General features: G+C 36.0%; 1 protein-coding gene across 4 annotated transcripts; it reads right to left on the bottom strand.

The window, feature by feature from the left end:
• Positions 1 to 8: 8 nt before the first annotated feature.
• On the bottom strand, positions 9 to 26,760 carry LOC149792631 (uncharacterized). Of its 4 annotated transcripts, none has more exons than XM_089971261.1 (7): positions 26,473 to 26,760; positions 23,474 to 23,538; positions 13,126 to 13,194; positions 10,885 to 10,985; positions 9,993 to 10,088; positions 3,999 to 4,136; positions 9 to 3,598 (listed from the first exon to the last, which is right to left on the bottom strand). In XM_089971261.1, exons 2-7 carry the CDS (start codon positions 23,516 to 23,518, stop codon positions 3,058 to 3,060), a joined length of 990 nt encoding a protein of 329 aa, XP_089827387.1. In that variant the 5' UTR covers positions 23,519 to 23,538; positions 26,473 to 26,760; the 3' UTR covers positions 9 to 3,057. The 4 variants fall into 4 exon arrangements, with proteins under 4 accessions (XP_089827387.1, XP_089827388.1, XP_089827389.1 ...); XM_089971262.1 differs by lacking the exon at positions 26,473 to 26,760 and adding an exon at positions 26,271 to 26,364; XM_089971263.1 differs by lacking the exon at positions 23,474 to 23,538 and having other exon boundaries at positions 26,473 to 26,759.
• Between the last annotated feature and the right edge of the window lie 437 nt (positions 26,761 to 27,197).

The following is a 27,197-nucleotide window of genomic DNA, read 5'->3' as shown; positions in this document are numbered from 1 at the left end:
AGATTCCATATGTAAGAACTTTTATTCCAATACCACCTTAAGTAGCAAACAATTGTATCATATTACAATTCAGGCAAACTATATATTGTGTTGGATGAATAAAATGATAAATTTGTTGACAGCACTGTCTCACGTGAAGGACTTGTGCTGAAAAGTAAGGTGTTTTTATGCCAAAGAACACAACAACTACTACTACCATTACAAACAAGGAAACTTGCATAAAAAACAACATTATACCACTAACTTTGATCTGCACTATTACACAGATCCATATTAAAAATAATAATAAAAGAACAAAAAACAATGCTCATCTCATGTGAGAATTATTTACATATAAATATATAAAGAAAAAAGAATTTAAAAAAATTAAGAAACTTCTCTTCTGAAAAGTCATTTCAGTCTAAACATATCTACTCTGGTGCAGATTTTACAACATTCCAGGCTTTGGAATAATAATAATAATAATACTAATGTGTGTAATTTTTACAGTGTAGTTGATATGAAACAATGACAATATCACAACTGTTTTCACTGTTTTGCAGTTAAAAAGTTACTGTTGTACTGTTTATATTTTGTGTTTATCTGTTACAAAGAGACACCTGAGTTTGAGTCATAAAGGACAGGAGTTTAAAAACTGATGCCATCCTATCTGTTAACATTCCCCTAAATGATTATTTTGTGATAGAAAATTCCAAATTCTAGGGATGGAGGGGGGAACCCACATTTTATGGATGGAATCATCCCCGAGGATCGAAAAAACATTATGCGTATTGTCTTAAAAATACGACTGGTGATGGGACATTCCATTCAGGATTAGTAATAATGAGATTTTCAAGATATTCACTATGGTGGTCACATTTGATGTCTGTGTGGCTACATTTTCATTAACAGATATAAAATATAATCAGGAGTCTTCAGGTTCAAACAGGATTTCCAAGATGGCTGCTATGTGTGGCCCTATTTGAAGTCTATGTGGCACCATTTTAACTTCAGACCAAACTCGACATCGTAAGAACTCTTCTGGTGAAAACCCAATGCTGATCTGACTTTCCATTGAGGAGTAACTATAACAAGATTTCAAAATGGTCACAGAGGTGGCCATGCCGGATGTCTGTCATGCACCATTATTCATATGGGACCAGCTAGATCTTGGGATGAATGTGTAAAGAATTTCATGGTAAACCTCCAAGTAATTTAGCAGCAGTGATAACAAGATTGTGCAAATGGATGGATGGATAGCAAACAATGGACAACAGGCCATCCCATATGCTCTTATCTATGACCAGTAGATTGTTTGTGGGTTTAAAGCCATTTTTCAGCACACGATAGGGCTATACATGGTGGCAAGTATATTTGGTGGTGGAAGAACATGGGATGAATCACCAACCAATGGGAAGCTACCAGTTAGCTTTCTTACATACCTATTGATGGCCAAGCCAAGACCTCAGACCTCCAAGGACAGAAATGAGATGCTAGTGATCCGTAAAGGCAGTTGCTTTATACTACTTTGGCACCCAGAAACTCGGGAACCCAGGACCAGTACAGCTAAAACTGACAATTTCTCAGTACCATCATTTTCTTGAAGTTTTTCAACAAGTATGTCTATGATTGTTTTTAGGGTCCACAAAAGTATATTTTACCTTTATTTTATTCATTAAATGCTCTTAAAGCAAATGCAATGATATATATCCTGTACGTATTTAAGTCATTTAAAACACTCTATAGCACAAAACAGGTTCAGGTGTGAAAACTTGTCTCCCTGAGTTATCAAAACCTTATAATGATAATGATTTTAGATAGGTATTTAATGTTAGGCATTTAATGTTAGATTAGGTATTGAATGTTAGATTTTGTATTTAAGATCCATGAGATCCAAGAACTGTTAGTGTCAAAACCAAAGTCAGGGGGATGAGAATCCATGTGACATAATTCCTGTAAATGCCCTGGAATTTTGCAAATTTCATTCATTCTATGTCTCCACAAAATGCTTGTTGAACTGCAATAAATCTTGGGGACATTATGACGTGGAAAGAAATAAAGGGGCATAATTCCTGTAAAGTAGTGGAGAATGCTGAAATTAAACACATGAAAGGTCTGATCAATCTAGAACTTCATACCACATTTGGCTGAAATCCAACAATCCTTGATAAAGTTAAAATACAGAAACCAAAGTTAAGAGTATAGCAAACAAAGGCCGTAACTTATCTAAATAATGAAAAAAATGGCTGGGAAGCATATACAGTATAAAGCTGTATACCAAATTTGATTAGAATCCACTAATTTCCGGCAAAATTTTACTGGGGAAACCAAATATTTGATAACTGGCCAGCTAGCCTGGCATGATTAGTATTGGACTGCTAACTCCATCAAGTACAGCACTAATAAACACATTAAAACTCGGCTTATATATATGAACATATTTAAACATGTAATGGAGAAATCATAAATATAAAATATTGGAACAGCAATTACTTTCTTATAGCAAAATAAATTCAGTCAGTGTGGGTGGCTAGAGTTTGAGAAAGACTGGTTAGTTTCTCCTAAAATGGCAACACTGATCATTTTTCCACTTAAATATATTCGATACTTTAAATGGAAAAGGGGACTTAATATCCCAGCCCTTCAACTCCTCCTAGATCCACTATAAATTCAGACTACCACCACCAAATATGAACATAATCAATGAAAAATTTAACATGAAAAGAACCTATACAATCAGGCATATTTCTTTAGAAAGCCGAAAAACTCTATGCCAAGTGTATCTGTACAGAAGAGAAAAGTAGACAGTCCATAATTTAATTTTTGATTGAATTACTCTCTGCTTAGAGTTTGCTTAAATATGAAGAAAAGTAGAGCAAGGTGCCTCTTAAACATTGTATTTAACACATTCTTGACACACTGCTGTATCTCTCAACTTTTGTACAGGCATTTTACTTTAGAAAAAAGAGGAGATACATGACAATCAAGTGAGGACTTTCACATCTGTAATATCTACTAATCAAAAACGGTCAGAAAGCTTAGTGTTATACAGTGTTTGCAAATCAAACATTCATCCCACTATACAAAATTGTAGAGTACTGCATGACCAGAATCCAAAGCAGTCTCTCTGCCATTCTCAATGGCATCAAAACTACCCTTATCATCATCACTGCTACACTTATCATCATCATTACTATACTTATTTGCACTAGAAATACTCATATTGCTCTCTGAGGTTTTTGTTTCAATTTGGTCACCCTCTTCTTTGAACCTATCCACATCAATACATTTGTCACTGTACTCAATGAAACTATATTTCTGCAAGCTTTGCTCTGAATCTACCTCTTGTAAAGGGGAATAACTCCTTGTCTTTTCTGCCACCTTGAGGCTTTCAGCAGAACTGCCTGAATTCATATGGGAGGAAAAATCTGACACATAGACCAGGTCATCAATAGATGACCCTCCTGACAAGGAAAGGTCACTGTCGGCTCCACTTGTATTTGGTGCCACTGCATCTTTAGCTTCATGCTCCTCCTTGTGCTCTTTGTCTCTGTTGATTATGCTTGATTTATCCTCCTCTGTATTTTCTCTGGTCTTACTATCATCCTCTGCAATAGTGCTGAAAAAACAAAGTATAAAATTAGAGCTAAGTATGATACAATTGTGCTGACTTATTTAGTGATTTGGGACTTATAAACACATGGAAATTAAGGTCAGCAATCAATTTTAAGCACCTATAACCAGCAGCAAATAATGCCTTTTCCCATCTCTCTCTCTCTCTCTCACACAAACACGCATGCACATATACAACTGCACACACAACCTCACACATACACACACACACCTACCCTATGGATCAATATTATTAGTATAAAGGTTTTACGTCTCAAGAACTTGAAAACTACTGCCACAATTATACATGAAAATACCAGTCAAATAGATCCGTAGATCTATTTAAAAAAAGGACAAACAATTCCTATGAGGAAAGATGGACAAACAAATCCTAAGAGACATACTACCTTGCTTTCCAGAAAGACTGAATATATTCCTCAGAGATTTCTCCCTTCAGGTACTTTTCTATCTGCCCACATGGCAATTTTGTCTGGAGAAAAAGATGGACAGTTGTATCTGATATGAACATTGGTTCCTTGGTCAACCTGGAAATATATTAAAACAATAGTAACACAAAACAACTGTAAAATTCAAAGATCAATCACTCAAATACTGTAGAGCTACAATGGTTCAGTCATTAGCACGGTGGGTTCACACACCTACGAGAACAGGTAATAATTCAACATCTAGATCAGGACCTAATGGCACAGGTTATAATTCTAAATCTGGGTCATCCACTAAGGGTGCAGGGTATAATTATACTGCTAGATCAGCACCTAAGGGTGCAGGGTATAATTCTACCTCTAGATCAACACCTAAGGGTGCAGGGTATAATTCTACCTCTAGATCAGCACCTAAGGGTGCAGGATATAATTATACCTCTAGATCAGCACCTAAGGGTGCAGATTATAATTATACCTCTAGATCAGCACCTAAGGGTGCAGGGTATAATTCTACCTCTAGATCAGCACCTAAGGGTGCAGGGTAAGATTATACCTCTAGATCAGCACCTAATGGTGCAGGGTATAGTTATACCTCTAGATCAACCTAGAGCAGCTGATGTCATAGGGCATAGTCCCATAATGCACTTGGCTTTACATAACCTTCATGTCTTGATATGCCATAAAACATCAAATAAACAGATGATTACATGACATACAGTAATTAAAATATCTAGCTCAATCAAAACATACAAGTTTTCTCTGTCCAGTGATTTGTGAAACAACCAGCACTTCATGTTTTGAAAGTGACCAATACTGTAGCTTAAACTACTTTCTTGACAATTACAGCTGGCATGTCAACACCAAAGTTAAACTGAAGAGATCTAATTAGAAAATTGTGACAACAATAGAGGAAGGAATGGTTGGTCCAGTCGTAGGATTTGAACCCACACCATTTTGGTCACAATTCCTACATGCTGACCACTAAGCCCCGATAGGTCCATATTTATTTTTGTTATCAGACTAACAAGATATTACACATAAAACTGAGAAAAGGTCAAGGGCAAGATCTTGAATGAATGTTGCATTGCTGAAAAATTGTTTGATGACTTACTGTAAAGTAAAATGTGACCTTTGAACTAACCAAATAACAGTCCAGCAGGTTCAGTTTATGCTTCATTCACAACTGCGTGGCCATTTTGGTGATCATATCTGCATCATTATTATTCTAACACCACTGCATATTTCAGTAAGTATTTTCATGAAAATCTCATGTTGATGTAGCCATCCTTTTGGAAGAAGTAGTAGTAACAATTTTAGTTTTGCAAGGTCAGATGAGCAATTTAAATTACGGCCATTGACAAACCATAAAAATTGCTTTCATGAAGACCCCATATTAGTACTACCAGACACTTGAGAGGTATACCAATAACCAGATGTTGCTCTGGTTTTTGACCAGTTAATTAAAAATACAAAAACAACAAAAGAATGGAGTTATCTTATCCTTGCCCTATCTTGCCCATATATTTGTTACATGATAGAAGTATTGTGTTATATGCTATGAATGTACTAAAATAAGTTGCAAAAAAAAGAATGTCAAGTCAAGATCATATATGGCAATATATAACTTATTTCTAGAATAAAGTCATCATCCTTTTAAAAATCTTAATTCAAGACAAAGAAATTCATATGTACCTTTTATACTCGCTTACACGAGTCCAACTGCAAACTTGTAGATGACTCCAACTGCAAACTCCACAGATGCAGATCTGCCATTACATAATGTGCCGGCAGATCTGAGTCTATGCAGTTTGTTATGAGTAATAGGTAGAACAAACAACACAGACCCTGATCTGCAGGCATATTGTACTATGGTAGATCAAGACCTTTGTTGTTTTCAGTCTGACTCAAATTATAAGCAGTATCATAAGTTTCAAATGAACTCGAACTGTACTCAAAATACAATAAAATCTAGTAAGCCACTAGTTTGATATGGGTACTCTGTTTCATAAAAAGGTCTTAAACAGCTTTGGATTATACTGTGAAAGCAACTTGGTATATTTACAGCTTATTTCTATGGGAACAACAAAGATAATGACCCCCAAAACTTATGTATAGCTACAGGTAAAGATACCACAATGGAGGGGGTTGATAAAGTTTAATCAATATATCTAGAATATCCTGAATAATTTCATGAGAAGATTTTGAAAAATTTGCAAATATTGACCTTCAATAATTACTTATAGCAAACAATGCATTAAAACAGCAGGTTACAATCTTCTTCTTGTTATAGGGTTTAATGCCATTTTTCAGCACAAGATAGTCTATTCACGGTAGCCAGTATTAATGGTGGAAGAAGAACCTGGGAAAACCCCTGAAAGAACCACCAACCCACAAGAAGCTACTGGCAAGCTTTCTCATGTACCCACATTAGCCAAGCCCAAGACTCAAACCCACACAGACAGAGATGAGATGGCAGTGATCCAAAACAGTGAGCACTTTAGATCACTTGGCCACTCAGGGCCCCTTACAACCTTGTACCAAGTTAAATAAAATATCTAATATGGTTTCTTAGAAATGTTCTGTAAATATTCCATAAATAACATCTGGCAAACTTTATTTATGTAGCAATTTCAATAAATATTACCATGGAAGATTCCTTAATATTCAAGTGGACACTTAATTAAACCTCAAAGGACATTTTACTTATTCTCTAGAAACAAACATGACAGATGGACAGATGAAACAACGGCCATTCAGAACAAGTTAAAAATGACTGAACTCCCATTTAGACCAAGGTGTTAATCCGTACAGGATGTAGAGTATGTAATTGGTATATGACATCCAATAAGTTATCCATCTAAAAATAGTGCTACTGGAGAGCTCTGGATCAGATTTAATTTCTATTATCTGATATTTAACACAATCTATGTTGTGGTCTGATTGATTAAAATGCTTAGACACTGGAGAATCTTTATGATTATGGCTATCCCTCAAGTGCTCTTTCATTCTCACTTGGAATTCCTTTCTTGTTTCACGTACATATTGTTTACCACATTTCATGCAGGTGAGTAAAAAGATGACATTACGTGTGGTAGACTGTCCTCTAAGTTTTGATTTATATCTGAGGTTATTAAATGAACTTTTTAAAGATTTTAGATTTGTCCATTCTACTGCAGAAACTGCAATTAATGTTCTCGCAATCGAACAGTTTGTTTGCAAATGTTATTTAAGTAAGGCCTGGGTGTTTGCTATAAAACTTAGCCTTTATTAATTGGTTACTGAGCTTATAACCAATCCTCTGTGCAAATATCGGTTGATCCTGAAAAATCTCTGGTAGACTGTTTGATAATAAGCCAGAGATTTTTTATTGCATGTTTGAGGAAATAATTATCTTTGTCATATATGAAGATAGCTGGTACCGCATTGTAACACACTTAACTTCTTTTAATCAGTCAACGATCTAGCCAGCTTGCTTTCTGAAAAAACCTCTGTTAGAATGGCAGTTGGATTGCTGCTTCTTTCATAAAATTTAATTAAATTGGAGGCATGTTTTCGAAGTGCAGTTGTTAATTCGTCTAATTCTTAATAATTGACTAAATGGACCTGATTTTTTACAATGGTATGGATGTTAGGAATCAGTATAGATAACAATGTTTATCCTTAGGTGTACAGTATAAATCAAATGTTATTGTGTTATTTTCATGAATAACTAGTATCTAGGAATGTGATTTGTCCTTTGAATCTTCCATTGCAAACTTAATAGTTTTATGGTAACTGTTACAGTATGGGTGGAATTTATTTAATTCCATCTCACAGCCAATCCATATCATACATATATCATCATATTAGATGTACAGTTTACACCTAAAATCCATATCATAAATATATCATCAGATTAGATGTACAGTTTACAGGACGCTGATTTTAGCATTTTCCATTCAAGCTCACCCCTAAAAATATTGGCGTATGATGGGGCCACTTTTGTTCCAATTGCAGTTCCACCAATTTGTAGATAATGGGTGTCGTTGCAAGTAAAATTGTTGAAATTCAATACCAATTTAAAAAGTCAAGATGCTATGATTAGACAGATGATAATATGGTTTATTTAAAGCTAGGGTTCTAGCTATAGAGGTTATACCTTCATGATTCTTTATATTGGTGAACAGAGAGGTGACATCCATTGTGACCAAGAATTCATCTGTTAAATTGTGAATCGCTTGAACCTTACTGATAAAGTCAGTTGTGTCCTTGATATAGGAAAGTATCAATTTTACGAATAGTTTGATGTGTTCATCAACGAGGCTACTAATTTTTTTCGCTGATGAAATGTCTCCACTGATAATTGGTCTTCGAAGGATTTTTCCTGGCATTTATGTATTTTAGGAAGGCGATAAAACCCTGGAGTATGGATTTTGTCACTGATTAGGTTAAGAAAACTCTTATCAACTAATTCCCCTTTGTCAAGAATTTGTATTACAAGATTTTTCACCATAATATGGTGTATTTCTGTCATATCTTCTTCATTGTGGTATAACAAGTCTCATCATTAAGTTGTCTAGGGTCTTTCTGATATAATCAACGGTATTCCTTATTACAATGGTAAAGCCTTTATTGGCTTTTTGGATCACGATATCTTTGTTATTGGTAAGTTTAAGTAAGGCAGGAGGGTTGGCCTCCACATCCAAACAGTCATCTTCTTCCGTAAGCCATTCAGAACAAGTTTATACATCCCAACCACCTTCAATGGGCAGGGAATAAAGAGTTATATCCTCTAATGGACAAAACTAGTAAAAACAAGCCAAAACACTCAATAATGAAAATGGATGGATCAATGGATTATGGATTAATGGCATGTCAGCAAAATAAAGGCTATAGGGTGCTGATTAAATGCTAGGTTCAAAAATGTAAATAGAAAGAATTACATAAAACTTTATGAATATAAACCCTTCCAAAAATGAATTAAAGGTAAAAGATAAAAGTAATGATGCTACAAATATGTGTGTCTGTGTGTGTGTCTGTCTGTCTGTGTGTTTGTGTCTGTGTGCACATGTATCTGTGTGTGCGTGTGCATGTGTAAATGTGGGTTCAAGATCAAGCAGCACAATACTGGCAGCATAATGCCAGTCAAAAGGAAAGTATACATCTACATGTAAGATGTAAAGTGTACATCTGCAGGTAAGATATAAAGTATACATCTACATGTAAGATATAAAGTATACATCTGCATGTAAGATGTAAAGTATATATATATACAGGTAAGATATAAAGTATACATCTGCAGGTAAGATGTAATGTACATGTAAGATATAAAGTATACATCTACAGGTAAGATATAAAGTATACATCTACAGGTAAGATATAAAGTATACATCTACAGTAAGATATAAAGTATACATCTACAGGTAAGATATAAAGTATACATCTGCATGTAAGATATAAAGTATACATCTGCATGTAAGATGTAAAGTATATATATACAGGTAAGATATAAAGTATACATCTGCAGGTAAGATGTAATGTACAGGTAAGATATAAAGTATACATCTACATGTAAGATGTAAAATGTACATCTAAATGTAAGATATAAAGTATACATTTGCAGGTAAGAGATAAAGTATACATCTACATGTAAGATGTAAAATATACATTTACAGGTAAGATATATTATAAAACTGATTATTCATAATTGATGAAGTAAACTCATATTTAAATAAACACGAACATAACAAGGATGAATACATTAACAAATGTGTTCACAATTACATGAACAATAATGATGATGAATGTGGAACAATGGAACCTACCTCCACATACAGTTGTCTCTTAGAGGTATGTGCATTAGGACAAATAACCATAATGTAAGTAGGTACTACTTGATAAGGAAGATGATTATAATGAATTTCTGATGACTGATGATGATGACTATGATGTTAATGATGATGACAAAGTGAAACTTACTCTATAATCCAGCTTTCAAGGGCTTTCATTCTGTGAATAATAAAATTTATATCAGTAGTTCCGAATATTTGCTTCGGCGGTAGTTCTGGTACTGCACTAAAAATAAAAGAATGATGTATTTACGTAAGTTAAAAAGATTCAAAGAACTATAAAAATAAAACAACCATAATTGGGTAAAACATTCCAAGTTGTGATTCTGTTGCAACAATAGCATGCACCCTCTCTCACTATCTCACTCTCTCTTTTTTTCTTTCTCTATCTCAAATAAAGTTCACTGTCCGTGAACTTAAGCATGTAGCTCACATTGACAAAACATCATATCCCCATAGCAACATGGTGAAGACAAAACATCATATCCCCATAACAACATGGTGAAGACAAAACATCATATCCCCATAGCAACATGGTGAAGACAAAACATCATATCCCCATAGCAACATGGTGAAGACAAAACATATCCCCATAGCAACATGGTGAAGACAAAACATCATATCCCCATAGCAACATGGTTAAGACAAAACATCATATCCCCATAACAACATGGTGAAGACAAAACATCATATCCCCATAGCAACATGGTGAAGACAAAACATCATATCCCCATAACAACATGGTGAAGAAAGAATGAGGTAGAGCAGACCAAACTTTATCTTTCAAAAAAGTTGAATTCTTAACACTTTTCAAAGATTACACACTTTAACTTTAAAACAAAGTGATGGCCACAACAAATGGACAGAGAGACAAAAAAGCTTGAAAGAGAAAGAATTAGCAGGTTAAATGATGAAAGAAAGAATGAAGGAGAGAGGGTTATGAAGTTGAATAATGTAAGAAAGAATGAAGAGAGTGATACAAGGTTAAATGATATACAAAAGAATGAAGGAGAGAGGGTTACCATGTTGGATGATGAAACTGAAGTATCTTGCGAAGCCAGCAGAATTCACTATAACGGCGTCTAGCATAGGATCTCTTCAAGGTAAATGCCGGATCTGATGTCTGAAAAGTGAGAAGAAAATTTTTTTATAATGCATGCATGCACCCAAACATGCACACTCACACATGCACCCACACATAAGTGCTTATAATGCTGTACTTTATGATTCTGCTTATCTACCTACCTAAAAACTCATGTAATTACATACATACTTCTGTACAAACAGATGTTAAAATGTATGCATGTTTCTTCTTGCTCTGTTGTTCAAACACCAAGACAGAGAGAAAAAAAATTGACTTCAGACAAACTAGAGTACATATGCACTGAGAATGGCATGGATATACTGTCTACACATGCATATATCAATATAAATACAGTCTACACATGCATATATCAATTTAAATACAGTATACACATGCATACATCAATTTAAATACAGTATACACATGCATTTATCAATTTAAATACAGTGTACACCTGCATATATCAATCTAAATACAGTGTACACATGCATATATCAATATAAATAGAATCTACACATGCATGTATCAATATAAATACAGTCTACACATGCATGTATCAATCTAAATACAGTCTACACATGCATATATCAATATAAATACAGTCTACACATGCATGTATCAATATAAATACAGTCTACACATGCATATATCAATTTAAATACAGTATACACATGCAAACATCAATTTAAATACAGTATACACATGCATTTATCAATTTAAATACAGTGTACACATGCATATATCAATCTAAATACAGTGTACACATGCCTATATCAATATAAATACAATCTACACATGCATGTATCAGTATAAATACAGTCTATACATGCATGTATCAATATAAATACAGTCTACACATGCATATATCAATTTAAATACAGTATACACATGCATATATCAATTTAAATACAGTATACACATGCATTTATCAATCTAAATACAGTGTACACATGCATATATCAATATAAATACAATCTACACATGCATATATCAACATAAATACAATCTACACATGCACATATCAATATAAATAGAGTCGACACACTACAGTAATCATGTATATACATAGGCATGGACATACAATTACACGTAGATGTAAAGATGAATGCAGACTCAACACACTATAGCAATTAGGTATACAGTCAGGCATAGGCATACAATTTGAATTACATGTGCATGTAAGGATGAATGCAGACTCAACACACTAAATTAATTAGGTATAAAGACAGGCACAGACATACAATTACATGTACATGTAAGGATGAATTAAGTGTCAACACACTATAGTAATTAGGTATACAGACAGACATGAACATATAATTACATGCACATGTAAGGATAAATTCAGACTCAACACACTATAGTAATTAGGTATACAGACAGGCACAGACATACAATTACATGTACATGTAAGGATGAATGCAGACTCAACCCACTATAGTAATTAGGTATACAGTCATGGACATACATACACATGTAAGGATGAACGCAGACTCAACACATTATAGTAATTAGGTATACAGACAGGTACAGACATACAATTACATGTACATGTAAGGATGAATGCAGACTCAACACACTATAGCAATTAGGTATACAGACAGTCATGGACATACATACACATGTAAGGATGAACGCAGACTCAACACATTATAGTAATTAGGTATACAGACAGGCACAGACATACAATTACATGAACATTTAAGGATGAATGCAGACTCAACACACTATAGTAATTAGGTATACAGACAGTCATGGACATACATACACATGTAAGGATGAACGCAGACTCAACACATTATAGTAATTAGGTATACAGACAGGCACATACATACAATTACATGTACATGTAAGGATGAATGCAGACTCAACACACTATAGTAATTAGGTATACAGACAGTTATGGACATACATACACATGTAAGGATGCATGCAGACTCAACACACTACATTCATTTGGTATAGGCCTACAGACAGTCATGGAAATACAATTACGTACACATATAAGGATGAATGCAGGCTCAACACACTACAGTAATTAGGTATACAAACTGGTATATCCCCTATTCGATCCATTCAGCAACATCCATCCATTTATCAATCAATTCATCCTTCCATTCAATCCACATTTATTGTGTGTGAATTTTATTAATTTTAAAAAAAATTTGTAAATACTTACTTCTATTGCAATTTCATAAGTGGTGAAGCTTCGTGTGATAGGATTTCTGACACTAACATCAAACGTGGTCTACAAAGGAGAATATATATATATATATATATATATATATATATATATATATATATATATATATATATATATAATGGACAAATGCATGTATGTATGTATGTATGTTTAAACAAATTTATTCCCTACAAGTCTACAAATTATGACTTACATTTATGTGTATTTATTCACTGACAAACCGTTTTGTATAATGCATCTCGTACACATTCTTAAATTTCAGCTTGTACCCGGTATTTATACTTATGAAACAAAACTCCCATAAAAAAACAAACACAAGAACTGCAAAATGTAACGGAACTCAAATAAAAAGGAAACAAGACAGCTTTCTGTCATTCGATAAGAAATAAACTTAACAAACAATATGCTTATTACTTCACTGTTCCCATGTTTAATGTAATGATACTTTTTTTTAAAACCAAAATAAAATACGTCTATATTCTGTATATGAGATATTAAGTAATTTTATTTTTAGTATGTAATTGCACATAGGGGCTCGTACCATTTCCCTGCTACTAAAACTTCTATTTCTTCTTCTTCTACTACTACTACTACTATAGATACTACAACTACTCTTAATAATAATAATAATAATAATAATAATAACTAAAAACAAACAGTAAAGAGAATCAAGAACTACGCTACCTAAATTATGCCGATCAATTCTTTTGTCATAAATTACATTCGTACATTATAGTGAAAAAGAATATGCGAGAAGCGTTTAGTAAATTAATACATGTGATAAAGGGGATCGATGAGTGGATGGTAACTACGCGAAATCCTTCCAAATTTCGAATCGTATATAACTGTAATAAAACTATTGCATTACATCATTATCGTCCCCTAAGATGTGCATAATTTAGATAATGGTGATAAATATTCTGATAATTACTGACAGATGAACTAACTAACGACCCCGTTCTAATATTTAGCTATGAACTGATAGACCATACTCTATCCAAAAGCCATTTCATACAGTGAGTGAGTGTTATATACACAGCTTGTTTAAGAATAATACTTTATTTTGTCTGCAGTGACATGTTTACATAAATACGCATACATACATACATACGTACGTACATACATAAACACACACACACACACACACACACATACATATATGCAAGCGTACGTCTTTAAACAGATATGCAGCATGATAGGCGTTTTCTTTAAAAAGTATACTTAAAAAGCGATTGACTTAAACAGTAGCAGTTATTATCATGGAAAATACATAAAAACTGAGCAAGAGATAAAGGGGACTGTGCAACAAGTTTAAGCTAATCTCTTTCTCTCTCTCTCAGCCATAGCAATAATCTACACTTTGATAATGTGGCTGACCAGACTAATGAAGACATTGGATTGGGAACACCGAAACAAGAGTCCCTTGAACAGACTGAAGCTCTACTGACCGAACAAAATTTCCAAAAGTTCGACTTAAGACCATTTTATATTTGTAACTGCTAAGTGTTGAAAACATATTTGATAGTATTATGCAATAACAAGATTTTCAAATTAGCCGCTTTAGCAGACATATTGGATGTAATATCGGCACCACTTTCATTTAGGACCAACTAGACATCAAAAAAGTCTTTTGTTGAAACACTGTAAATATGACCGTCCGTTCAAGATAAGTCGTGATAAAAAGATTTTCAACATGGTCGCCATTTTGGCCATACTGGATGTTAGATCATCACCATTTTCATTTAGGACCAATTTATCATACTAAGCAGTCTTTTGGTGAGAACCCCAATGTCCATTTGACCAATGGTCTAGGAAGAGAGCAAGAACACAATTCTCATAATATAAAATCAGGTCGCCGTGTTAGAGATCAGATCGGCACCACTGTAAGAACTCCTCTGGTCAAAACCCTAAGTCGATATGACTTTCCGTTGACGAATAGTTACTGAAGATTTTCAATACAGTAACCATTCCGGCCGTATTAGAAGCCCGCCAACACCATTTTCATTCGGAAGTAGCCATGGTAGGATGTCTTGCCGGTGAAAGTTCCGTGTTCGTATGACTTTTCGTTCGGAATGAATAGCGATAACAGGGTGTTCAAGATGGTTGCATTGGTGGTCGTACTGGTTGACATATCGGCACCTTTTTTATTATGGATCTGCTTGTCGTTATAAAGTCACCTGGTGAAAACACCATAATGACATCACTTTCCGTTCAGGAGATGTAGCCATAAGATATTAAAGATGGCTGCCATAATGGCCATGTTCGATGTCTGATGGGAACCAATTTCATTTATGTCCAAACCAACATTATAAAAAGTCTTTCAAAGAAAACCCGTGTCAAAATGACCCATTCCCCAGAAGTTGCAATTACAAGATTTTGATGTTGGCCGATGTGTCGGCCGTAGTGCCCAACTTGCTGCACCATTTTATTTATGACCAACGTAGTAGCCATGGCAGCTCAATAACAAGTCCTCTGGTAAAAAAAAAAAAAAAAAAAAAAAAAACATGTTAATATGACCAACCATTCAAGGAGACTAGTGATAACACTATTTCCAAGATGACTGCCGTGGCGACCATATTAAATATCAGATCGGCACCGTGTTCAAAAAGCCCAGCTAGACATCATAAAAAGGCTTTTAACGAAAACCCTATAATGATAATGCCATTCATCCTGGATAAAGAAAAGGGGGTAAAGTATAGCGGATGTGACGTGTACACCAGGTGTCTGAGCAGCACCATTTTCATTTAAGACCAACTAGACCATATATACGCGCGTGTGTGTGTGTGTGAAGTTTCATGGCTATCCTCCAAGAAGTTAGGAGAAATAGGGGTAATAAACGTGAGAACGTCAGACGACGAGCAAACCATCCCATAAGCTCCTCTGTTCTCTGACCAATAGACCTAAAACGCTGATGGGATATTAAAAAGGAATCTGTACATGCAAAATTGTATTAATACCAAACAGCATTTGGTGAGCACTTATAGCAGAAACACGTCACTAACACAAAATATAAAATCTTGACGTTGGTTGCGGTGGTGGAGGGTGAAGTCGGTATAGAACTATTAAATTCAAGTTATAGGCTGTTAATATGACTTAACTAAAAGTACGTATAAGAGATATGTCGTGTGAGTATGTACACAAGCATTAAGCATCTGTATTCGATTATAATCACATATCCGCTGTCCTACATGCAGACGTGAAATACATCTACAAGTTCTTATTATGTACCTTCGAACTGCTGGCCTCAAGCAATTGCCGCCCCGTTACGTAAGTAACTGGTTTCATAGTCAACAAAAATACCAAACTAATGTACTTACTTGGATAGCACCTTATAATGACATGCGCAATAAGTATTCATTTGAAAAGTGTTGGGTTATACTTACATTCATTTGAAAGGTGTTGGGTTATACTTCCATTGATTTGAATAGTGTTGGGTTATACTTACATTCATCTGAAAAGTGTTGGGTTATAATTACATTCATTTGAATAGTGTTACACTTACATTCCAATTTTCAGTATTAATATCATGTTTGAGATCATTTTCGATTAATTAACGTTCAGTTTCGGTTGTATTACGTTCACTTTGGATTCTTTTTAAATAATATGTAATATCACACTGCGTTTGTCTTGCGTCCGTCAATATGTGCTATGTACAACCACTCAATACCCACTGGACCAAATTCAACCAGAACATTGCAGACAGCAACCTGGCATGAAGAGCTTTCCAACAGTACAAAAAAGGACGCTGATCCAAATATTGCAACCATTAATATAAAACGAAACAAAACTTTACACGTATGCTTCTCAAAACTCTTGAAACAGATTTGATTAGGATTGTTAACGTATCTTTTAACAATTTGACAGTCATATCTCTGCGATGTCTGCAGTGTGGCAGTTTATAGTGATGTCTAGCACTGGGGCATCATGCCGCAGACATGCAGAATGATGTCCCACCCAGTCACATTATCCTGACACCAGGCCAACCATTCCTAACACTAACCTCTTAACGCTGAGCGCCAAGCGAGGTAGCTGTTAGTACCATTTTTGCATGTCTTTGGTATGACTCAGCCGGGTTTCGAATTCAGGACCTCCCGCTTCCGAGGCGGAAGCTCTAACCACTAGGCCACCGGAGCAGTCATGAAACAGATTTGAACAAATGCGTCAGAAATTAAAAAAGGACTCTTCGCATAAGGTGTTCCAAGTTTATACGCGTTAAGCCTATTCATCTTTAAATATATTCATCGCTAGAAACAGCAGAACATCCTTTAAAGTCACTTCTAAAAAGACCGCTTAAAAGAGTAAGACCAATTGGACAGAAAGCATTCTAACACAAATGGCTTTGTACAAATACTGCCAATTCGCCATGAAATACAGTAGTATTTTTCTAGACTCAGAAAAAGCTTTAAATCAGTTCAGAAGCCGTTCAACCCATGTAACCAAAACTTACGCCAGGTGAAAACAAAAACAAAATCTGACCCCCCGACATTAAGCTAAGATACAACGAAAATAGACAAAACATAGAAACAACTATTCTTATAATATATGCAAACAACATCATTCCAAGAAGTTTCAAAAGAAAATACCCTACTGTCCCAGGTTTCTGAGTAGCTGGCTATTAGATGTCAGAAGCTGATCAACCTCGAACTACTTCGGTCTGTGGGCTTTGGTGATTATACATGCCACCTATCTACCCTTCAGGAGCCCCCATTCCCGAACGATGACGTAACTATATTGTATATACTGCTGTCCGCCTTCAAAGTGGTATTTCACAGTTCATGATCTCTGCGAGATAATCCACAGTAAAGCAACAATGTATTGTGATGTGATGTGATTTTGATTTTTAACGTAGCTTTAACAATTTTTCAGTCATATCGCTACGATGTCTGCATTGTGGCAGTTTATAGTCATGTCTAGCACTGGGGCATCATGCCGCAGACATGTAGCATGATGCCCCACCCAGTCACGTTATCCTGACACCGGGCCGACCAGTCCTAACACTAATCTCTTAATGCAGACCGCCAAGCGAGGCAGCCAACAATGTATTGTATCTACTCCGATTCTGGTGGTTGGTATCGCTTCTAGTTTCATAATCTCTCTCTCTCTCTCTCTCTCTCTCTCTCTCTCTCTCTCTGTCTCTCTCAATAAAACAACCACAGCATAGTTGTTAATGAGCCAAAACCGAACATAATAATTGAAACATCATCGATCGTTTCCGTCAAGTCAAGAAAGAAACAGCATATGCAATTCGCTGCATCAAATTGTGATGAAGCATGAGTTAGATAGATTTAGGTATTATTGTTATTGATTTAAAGGAAATTGTTTATTCTGTAAAATATGAGCGCTACTGTGTGGTTATCCGTCTGTATTTTGCCAACAATGCACAGTGAGTAATGTGAAACTGCTGCTGGTCCCGAAGAATAAATATATGACCCATTGCACGTTGTTTTGTTTACAGTCCAGCATCTAAAAAAACGAAAGATAACGTAAGGGAAGAACTTCCCGATGAGTTCATCTTCCAAGATATTTTAGAGTAACATATGATTTATTAGGATTTGGACACACTATAAAGTTCAGTACCAACAAAATGTATGGACTAGAAGCGATATCCAAGTTCAAGTGCTATAGAGGGGGTAATTCGAACCACTTATGCCATTTCTGCGAGACACAAATATCCTGACATATGATCTGTAGGATTTACACATCTTCGCTAGCCAAGGTTCCGATATGTTAACCCTATATACACCTTGGCGGATCAAGCAAATATTTTAGTGCTTTGTTCTAGCGATATCTTTTGAATTTAATGAGTTGCCTCTCTTAGTATGTAATGCCAACTAACCAATAGCGTATAACAGTGGTGCATTATATTTCGGCCGAAAATGGTGGAGGCAATTGATTTCTAAGGGATACTTTTTAAGATTAACATCGAAAGTATGACTAAGCGACAAAGAGACGCCATTGCAGGTGTATTTGCTTATTTATGAGTCCACTGAAGTTATATGCTCCCTTTGTCTCGATCATGTAGGAACAGTGTTCAGATCTGAACAACTTATTTGGATACAGTGGCTTGTCGCCGTGTCCAACGAAATTAACAAACCCGAAGCACATAAAAATATGCTTGATCAGACAAGATGTAGATAGGATTAACATATCGGAACTTTGGCTAACGATGATTGGATTGACCTTAAACAGCTAATGTACAGTGATCGAGAGAGCTTATCTGGACATCCACATGTCTGGCATGTCTACATCATCTCAGATGGTATTATGTACTCATATGTCGAGAATCATGAAATAAGATAAGATAAGAATTCTTTTTTTCAGGCTACAAAGTCCATACCACTAAATTAAAATATAAGTATAAAGTAAAATCATTGTAAACATAAAGGAACATATATATGGGGGCTAAGGCCGAGTGGCCTAAAGCGCTCTCCGTTACGGATCACTGCCATCTCACCTCTGTCTGCGTGGGTTCGAGTCTCGGATTTTGCCAATGTGGGTACGTGAGAAAGTCTGCCAGTAGCTTCTCGTCGGTCGATGGTTCTTTCCATGGGTTTTCCCGGGTTCTTCCTCCACCATTAATACTGGCCGCCATGTATAGCCTATCGTGTGCTGAAAAATGGCGTTAGACCCCACAACAACAACAACATATATATCATACATACAAGTACACATAATAATAATAATAATAATAATAATATAGCTTGATTGCAATATATTCTCCCAACCGGAATCCTTGTATACAGGGGCACGTTTACTTTCATTAAGTATCTTTGAATTTTGACAATCATTCTCTAGTTTTCAAGATACACTATGTTCATTTGAAGCCATCACATTCCACGGAAATCAATGAAGTTTATATTGTACTGTGTATTTTCATCCTTACTCTCCACATAGATATATCCAGCCGCCATTCGGTAAGGAACCGACAGTTTCATTTTTGTGGGTAAGTGGGAGGGAGGAGTGGGGGTGATGGCGCGTTAAATTGTTATGAAAACAAGAATATCCTGGCTGGAAATACCCCGCCAAGGCCCCTGAGTTTGTAATCGGCGATTCAAAGACCGCATAGCTGACTGCCTGAAATGTTGCGCAATTATGCCTGAGGCGTTAAGCTTGACAAGTGTTGCCGACCCGTGTTTGACCGATGATAGACAACCAAATACATATGTGACATATAAGGCTGCCGCAATTGCCCTAGATGATGTCACATTCCTAACGCAGCGGACGGACGTATCACTATGATGCCTACAGGCGTCTGCAGTTCAAAGAGCTATCTAGCACTGCGGCATATAACATGATGTCCCACCCCTCATTATCCTGACACCAGGCCGACCAGTCCTAACAATAACTTCTTCATGCTGCGCACCAAGCGAGGCAACTGCTATTACACTTTTTATATATACAAGTCTTCAGTATGGGTCGTCCGGGGTTTGAACCGGCGAACTCCCACATGAAGCGAACGCTCTGACCATTTAGGCCACCGGAGCGGTCCGCAGCAGAAAACATAAAATACATGTATGAAAACATTAACGGGCAGTGATGAATTTGGGATGGACCACTTGGGGGGGGGGGGGTATCTCGAACCAATCCGTTGTTTTCACGTGACGTCACAAAACGTGTGTACTTCCATCTCCGCCATTTTGAGTCCCTAGCCCCACAAACGGGCACCTAAGAACATTGTTCTTCCCGCATAATTACGAAGGCACGTATCGTTTTTGTGCGCAAGAATATAATAACACATCACATTCTTTTGTGCATGTCAACCGCACGAGACCGAATGCGTGACTTTTCTACTTGTTTTCTTCAAGTAAAACATTTAAATTTCAACAATCTTTGTTATTTTTTCAGAAACAAATAGGTCGATCGATAAACAAACGCATAAACAAATGGATACACAAACAAGCAGAAACATTTAATGATTTTCAATTTTCATAGGCTGAAATCAATCATTTGGTTATCGTTAAAATTAAAAAGTTAATTGTTAATATATAATTTCATATTTCTAAAAGCATCTGAGGAATACTTCGTTTTGACATTCGACCCAAAGTCTCATGTTCTGCTAGGCACGTGTTTCGTTTGAATACACTGGAGATGAAACGTCTTTGAACGGCTATCGCTTTCATTCAGTGTTATCCTACGTCCATCATCTCCACAACAAATACAATATGTGACCATACTAATTAAATTGGTTTGTCAACTGTCTTTGGCACAAACACATGTTGTCGCGAAAAGTATTTGTACATAAAAGTTCTGTCATGAAACACATGCTATGAAATTTTAATTCGTAACTGATATTGTATCCCGAAAATCATTGTCCGGAAATACTCTTTCAAGATGACAAGCTAAGGGATATGGTATGAAACACTTTTTAAAAATGTCAATATTGTCTGTTTGTAAAAAAAAATAACTGCATTTCATTTTCTATTTGATAGCAATATACATGATTACGGTTCAAATTCACTATTCTGTCTTTCGATACAAGCAAGGGAACTTCCAGCTTTTTATTTTCGTTTTATAGGGCACTTAATTTCAAGTATAGTCTATGTATCGTTTCAATGATGTAAATGTCCTTATAGACAGTTAAATCAGATCATTATCTTGAATATACATGGTGACTAATGTTGACAAAGGTTTGTTAGGGACTCAAAATGGTGACTCAGGTGCGCGCGCCTTGCATTGTGGGTATTTGCGTACTCAATCGTGACGTCTGTGAAAATAACCCATATATATTATTTATTTTTTGTTAAAAATAATATGATGAATATAATTAGTTGTTCTTTCTTATTCACTACAAAATCGAAACAATTTTATTTTTCAACGGGACCGGCGATTTTTCTAAACCAATCCCCCCCCCCTCCAAAAAACCCTAATAGGTCGGTCCCGTATAACCAATAAACTGAATTTGCTGAGGGGCCAGCGAAGAACGTTCATAGTACATACTTTGTAAACCACACTAGTTCTACATTTCATAACATTGTAAAAATAATAATAAAAATATATATAAAAAAATTCAAAGTATCTTCGTATTACAAGAGATTCGAGTTCGTTTAATTAGTTTTAACACATAAGCAATAGTTTAGAGAAAGAAAAAAAAAAAGACGTAAATGACAAATTCTAAATCGGCAAGGAAAATTTCCAGCGTGGCGTTTTGTAAAGCACCCAGCAAGGGACACTAATTAAAAATTACACGTATATACCCTCGGTACATTTAACAATCGACTGGACTGACACTCTACTGGGCGAAAATAATTTCCACGAATGTCAAATTGAAACCATTTCTTCCTTTTAAATGCTGATTGCTGAAACCATCTCTGATATTATTATAGAATAAACAACATATTTTAAAAGAAGTTACTGTGGTGGACATTATGGAGGCATCAGTTTTATTTAGAACCAAGCAGACATCAACAGAAAACATTTTATTTAAAAGTTCATGTAAATAAGACTATCATTTAAGGGAAATAGTGACAGAAAGATTTCAAGTCAGCTGTCGTGGCTACCACGTTGGATGAACAATTGGCATTGTTTTTTTTAGGGCCATGTTGGTAACAATTGGCATTGTTTTCTTTAGGACCATGTTGGTAACAATTGGCATTGTTTTCTTTAGGACCATGTTAGTAAGAATTGGCATTGTTTTCTTTAGGACCACGCTGGTATCATAATAAGTCAGCTGGTGACAGCTCATGTATTCTGAGGGAGTTGGCGATAAAAAGATTTTCAAGATGGTCGCTGTGGCGGCTGTGCTGGATGTACGAGCAAAACTATTTTCATTAAGGATCAGCAAGATCATTGGTTGAATGTGTGTGAAGTTCCGTCGCAATGCGCTGTAGTGGGAGTAGCGAAAACAAACGTGTGCTAACCCACGAACAAATGCCGGACGTGAGACGAAACACTGTCCTATCCTATTAGCTCTTCTGATCTATGACGATCAGAGCTAAGTATAGATTGCTACTAACTTTAACTCGATCATTTGTTTCCTGTAACTACTGGTCTCCTTTAGACATGAAATTGTCGTGAATGGACAATTCCACTCACTACCTAGTCGTCAATACCTGGCCACTTTGATAAATTCATTCACCTGACCAGTTTAGCGACGACGATGTTATAAGTTGTACTCTATCTATACAAGTACATATATATCACCTGACGGGTGGCTATGATGTTATAGACTGTTAGTTTTCTATTCATTTATCACCTGACCGGTTTAGTGACCGTTATGTTATAGATTGTTATTTTTCTAAGCAAGTTCATTTATCACCTGACCGGTTTAGTGACCATGATGTTATAGATTGTAATCTTTCAATACAAAGTTCATATATCACCTGACCTGTGTAGTGACCATGGTGTTGTAGCTTGCGCCTTTACTATACATCTATCGCCCACGAATCAAAACTGTCGAAAAAAAATTATGTTTAGCAAAGAAATTTGGATGGAAGGAGATCTACAGCTAGCGCATTTACCAATATTTAAAAGATCGCAAAAAAGAGGCATACTAGAGTAAGCCGAACAATATAAAATATGTTTTAACTACTACCAGGTGAGCTAATGGTCAGATACTGACATCTCATTTTTGTCCACATGGATTCGAGTCTCGGCTCAGCCTATGTGTGTATGTGAGAAAGCCAATAGCTGCCTGCGAATCAATGGGGTTTTCTTTTCAGGAATTTGCCGAGTTCTTTCTCCAACACTGTAAAAGACACCATGCATACAGTGTCGTGTGCTGAATAACGGTGTTAAGCCCACAAAAACACAATCTAACTACTACATTTGAAGAAGAAAAAAATGTTCCTTGAAAACAGAGAAGATCGTATGTGTGTCCAGGCCCTGGGTTACAGCCAAACTTAGAACACTAGTTGTTGTTTTATAGGGTTTGACGCCATTTTCTACACAAGATTTAGCATGGCGGCCAGTTTATGGTGGAGGAAGAACCCGAGAAAACCACAGGGGCTCGTATCGTCGCTTACAATTGATTTGTCATACATGAACTATATATAATAACTACAAGGGAGGACACTTCCCTCCTTACCCGCGCGACCTAAATAAAGAATAAACGCTAATATTTCAAGCTACGCTTTGCGTAGCTTAATAAATTTGGTACTGATATTTAGCTCAAGCATTCGACTGTGTATCCCTATCTCTCTCGGCGGTATCATTAAGGTGCGTATTAATCTTATAAATTATGTCCGCACTAGTTAACTGTAACGACCCATCCTATCTGTTGCAAAAGTGGCTATGCAAAGCTAAGATTTTGGAGTACGCAACGGTGATGAAGGCCATATATAACAGGTGATATAATTTCAACAGCATCATTCTTAACATGGGCCTTCAAACTTTTATCAATTATAACCGTGGCAGTAAAAATAAATCTTTAATTTGGATTCATTTCATGGATGGGGAAACAATTAAAAAAAATCCATTTCCTGCAATTTTACTCGCGTTCACTCTAAAATAACTACTATCTTTGCACAGACGTTTATTATACCCTAGTGTAGCAAAGATCCAGTGAAGTCACTCGAGACGTCTAGTTGAACGAGAGGACTGATCCGGCCAGGATTCAAGCCCATACCCTTGGTTGTACGTCCTGCACTCTAAATAGTGGGGCACTTTATTTAAATGTCACTTATTTGCAGAAGCCAAAATAAGATATAGTGGATTACGCTGCAAGCTAAGCTTATTCTGAGCTCTCTCCACAATAACAATAATTATTTTTAAGGAAAAGGATTACCAAACAATGAAGAAGGAAACTAGAAAATATGAGAAAATTGTACAAACAATAATGTAACACTATCAAACATCAGCTAATAAGCATTTATAGCAGAAATATGTTACCGTACACTTATAAAAAAAGAAAATATCGGCGTTCATGGAGGTGGGGGCAGCTAAAGAACTATTAAGGTCAGTTAATTCCATATACATGTAGTAATTAATGCTGACACTAGCATGTTATGTACCTTTAGACCGCCACATGACTCAGTCGTGCAAATTAAACGCAAAACATAGGAATATGAAAATAAACAGGTAATAACAAGTCTAGACGGAGGTGATGTAATATAGATTATACAGATTCAAGCAACACTGCCAGTCTGAACACAAACGCAATCTAAACAAAATAAAAACCATCCAACAATGAGATAGTATGTACTGGGATAAGCCAGGGATTTCGGTACCTGCTTGACTGCACACATTTTGTTTATAAATGTAAATTGGTACATAGGCGTGGGGACTTCGGTACCTGCTTGATTGCAAGCATTTTGTTTATAAATGTAAACTGATACATAGGTGTGGTTCTCGACAGATTTAACGTACGCGACTGCGACTCACTTTAATAACCTTTGCTGGGACATGACAGTACTATCGATCAACATTTTAATATAAGTGACTGAATTTACACACAAAATGAGACGACATAAAAACACACCACACATTGAAATATTTATATATGCAAAGTAGGTGCATCACTATATATTTTTCACACTAATCAGAACTATATGACTAGTATAAATGTAAATTTACTATGGTACATAACTAAGCATCCCTACCTGTACATTCCTACTATGGATTCCTCACTCCCATCGACCAAAGGGGATAGAAAGAGACCGGAGGGATTGATGATTTTTAATTGATTTCAGTAAATTCATGTGGAATGTTATGCTGTGATCACCTTAGTCCTTCAACTTAAAACGTATCACACTATAGTTTTGTTTTGGTGCTACCAAAACATTAATAGCATCTGAGACATCTTACACTGTAGGACTATGATCACCTGTGATACATGTATAATACGTACATTACACCCATTACAGCGATGTTATATCGGGCAGTAGGTCTCCATTGTCCCTATATGTCTATGATTTGTGACTTGAATCCAAAATATTATCTGCTAGTATTGTGTGTGTGCACAGGAGTCTGACGTTTTATCAGTAAAGTACGGCGAAATCTCTGGCAACATGAAATCACCTTATCGGTAATATAAACGTTCATTTATATTACCAGTAAAGTGATTTCATGTTGTCAGAGATTTCTCCGTATTTTATTGACAAACCGTCAGACTCCTGTGGTGTGTGTGTGTGAGAGAGAGAGAGAGAGAGAGAGAGAGAGAGAGACAGGCAGACAGATAGACTCACCATTGTGATAATAGTCTCTCAGACAAACAAAACATGGATAAATGCAGTGCTCCAATTCGATGTTTAGTATGAAAGGTCTCACTGAGCAATCTTGCCCCTCCCTCTTCCTGTTTGTCACAATCAATCAATAAATGCTACATAACTGTGTCCATTTCCTCAAATAATGAAAACATTATGTGTTCAGTGTGTGTGTGATACTTACCATGTTAAAACGGCGTCTCAGCATACACTACAGTCAAAACAATAATGGATGAATGAAAACAATGTTCGGTTTCGATATAAACTGAGACCAGGTCCCCATTAAGTTCCTGTTATGCAGTACCAACCAGGAAGTTCTACATCATCGTCCGTTTTCACTATTCCCAGAATACTAAAGGAAAAACCAACTGCTACCAGGATTACGCATACTCTAACATGACGCCACTCGATCTGTAACGAAAGTAGGCTGAATGTCACGTCCCAGTCAGCTGATTACTAATGGCCGTGTTAAAATTCTACAGCGCATAGCCACAGGTAACACACCACTATTCTGTAATATTTGTACACGGAGAGACTTTCCTGAGCCGGATCCGTTCAAGCACAGGAGTCTAACGTTTTATCAATAAAGTACGACGAAATCTCTGACAACATGAAATCATCTTATCGGTACTATAAATTAACACAAGAGTGCAAGCGTGACCCCTACCCTACACTCGATTCGACTCCTCGCGCATCTTTTATCGCTTCAGAATCGCAAGAAGACTGAAAAATTACAAATATCCATTCAAAAGACAGTAACGTACCAACGCACAGCTCTCTGACGACCTAGGCATGAATCCAATCCGGCGAATTAACCCTTATTTTCCACGTCAACCGAATTTACCTTGATTAAAGCCCTTGTTAAGAAGACCCGCTTTTTACGTCAAACGTCTACAAAACGTTGATATG

The sequence above is a fragment of the Sinohyriopsis cumingii genome, chromosome 9 (genome assembly GCF_028554795.1).
Source record: "Sinohyriopsis cumingii isolate HCF-2022 chromosome 9, ASM2855479v2, whole genome shotgun sequence".
In the NCBI taxonomy this organism is placed as follows: Eukaryota; Metazoa; Mollusca; class Bivalvia; order Unionida; family Unionidae; genus Sinohyriopsis; species Sinohyriopsis cumingii.
This window is presented reverse-complemented; position numbering and strand designations above follow the sequence as displayed.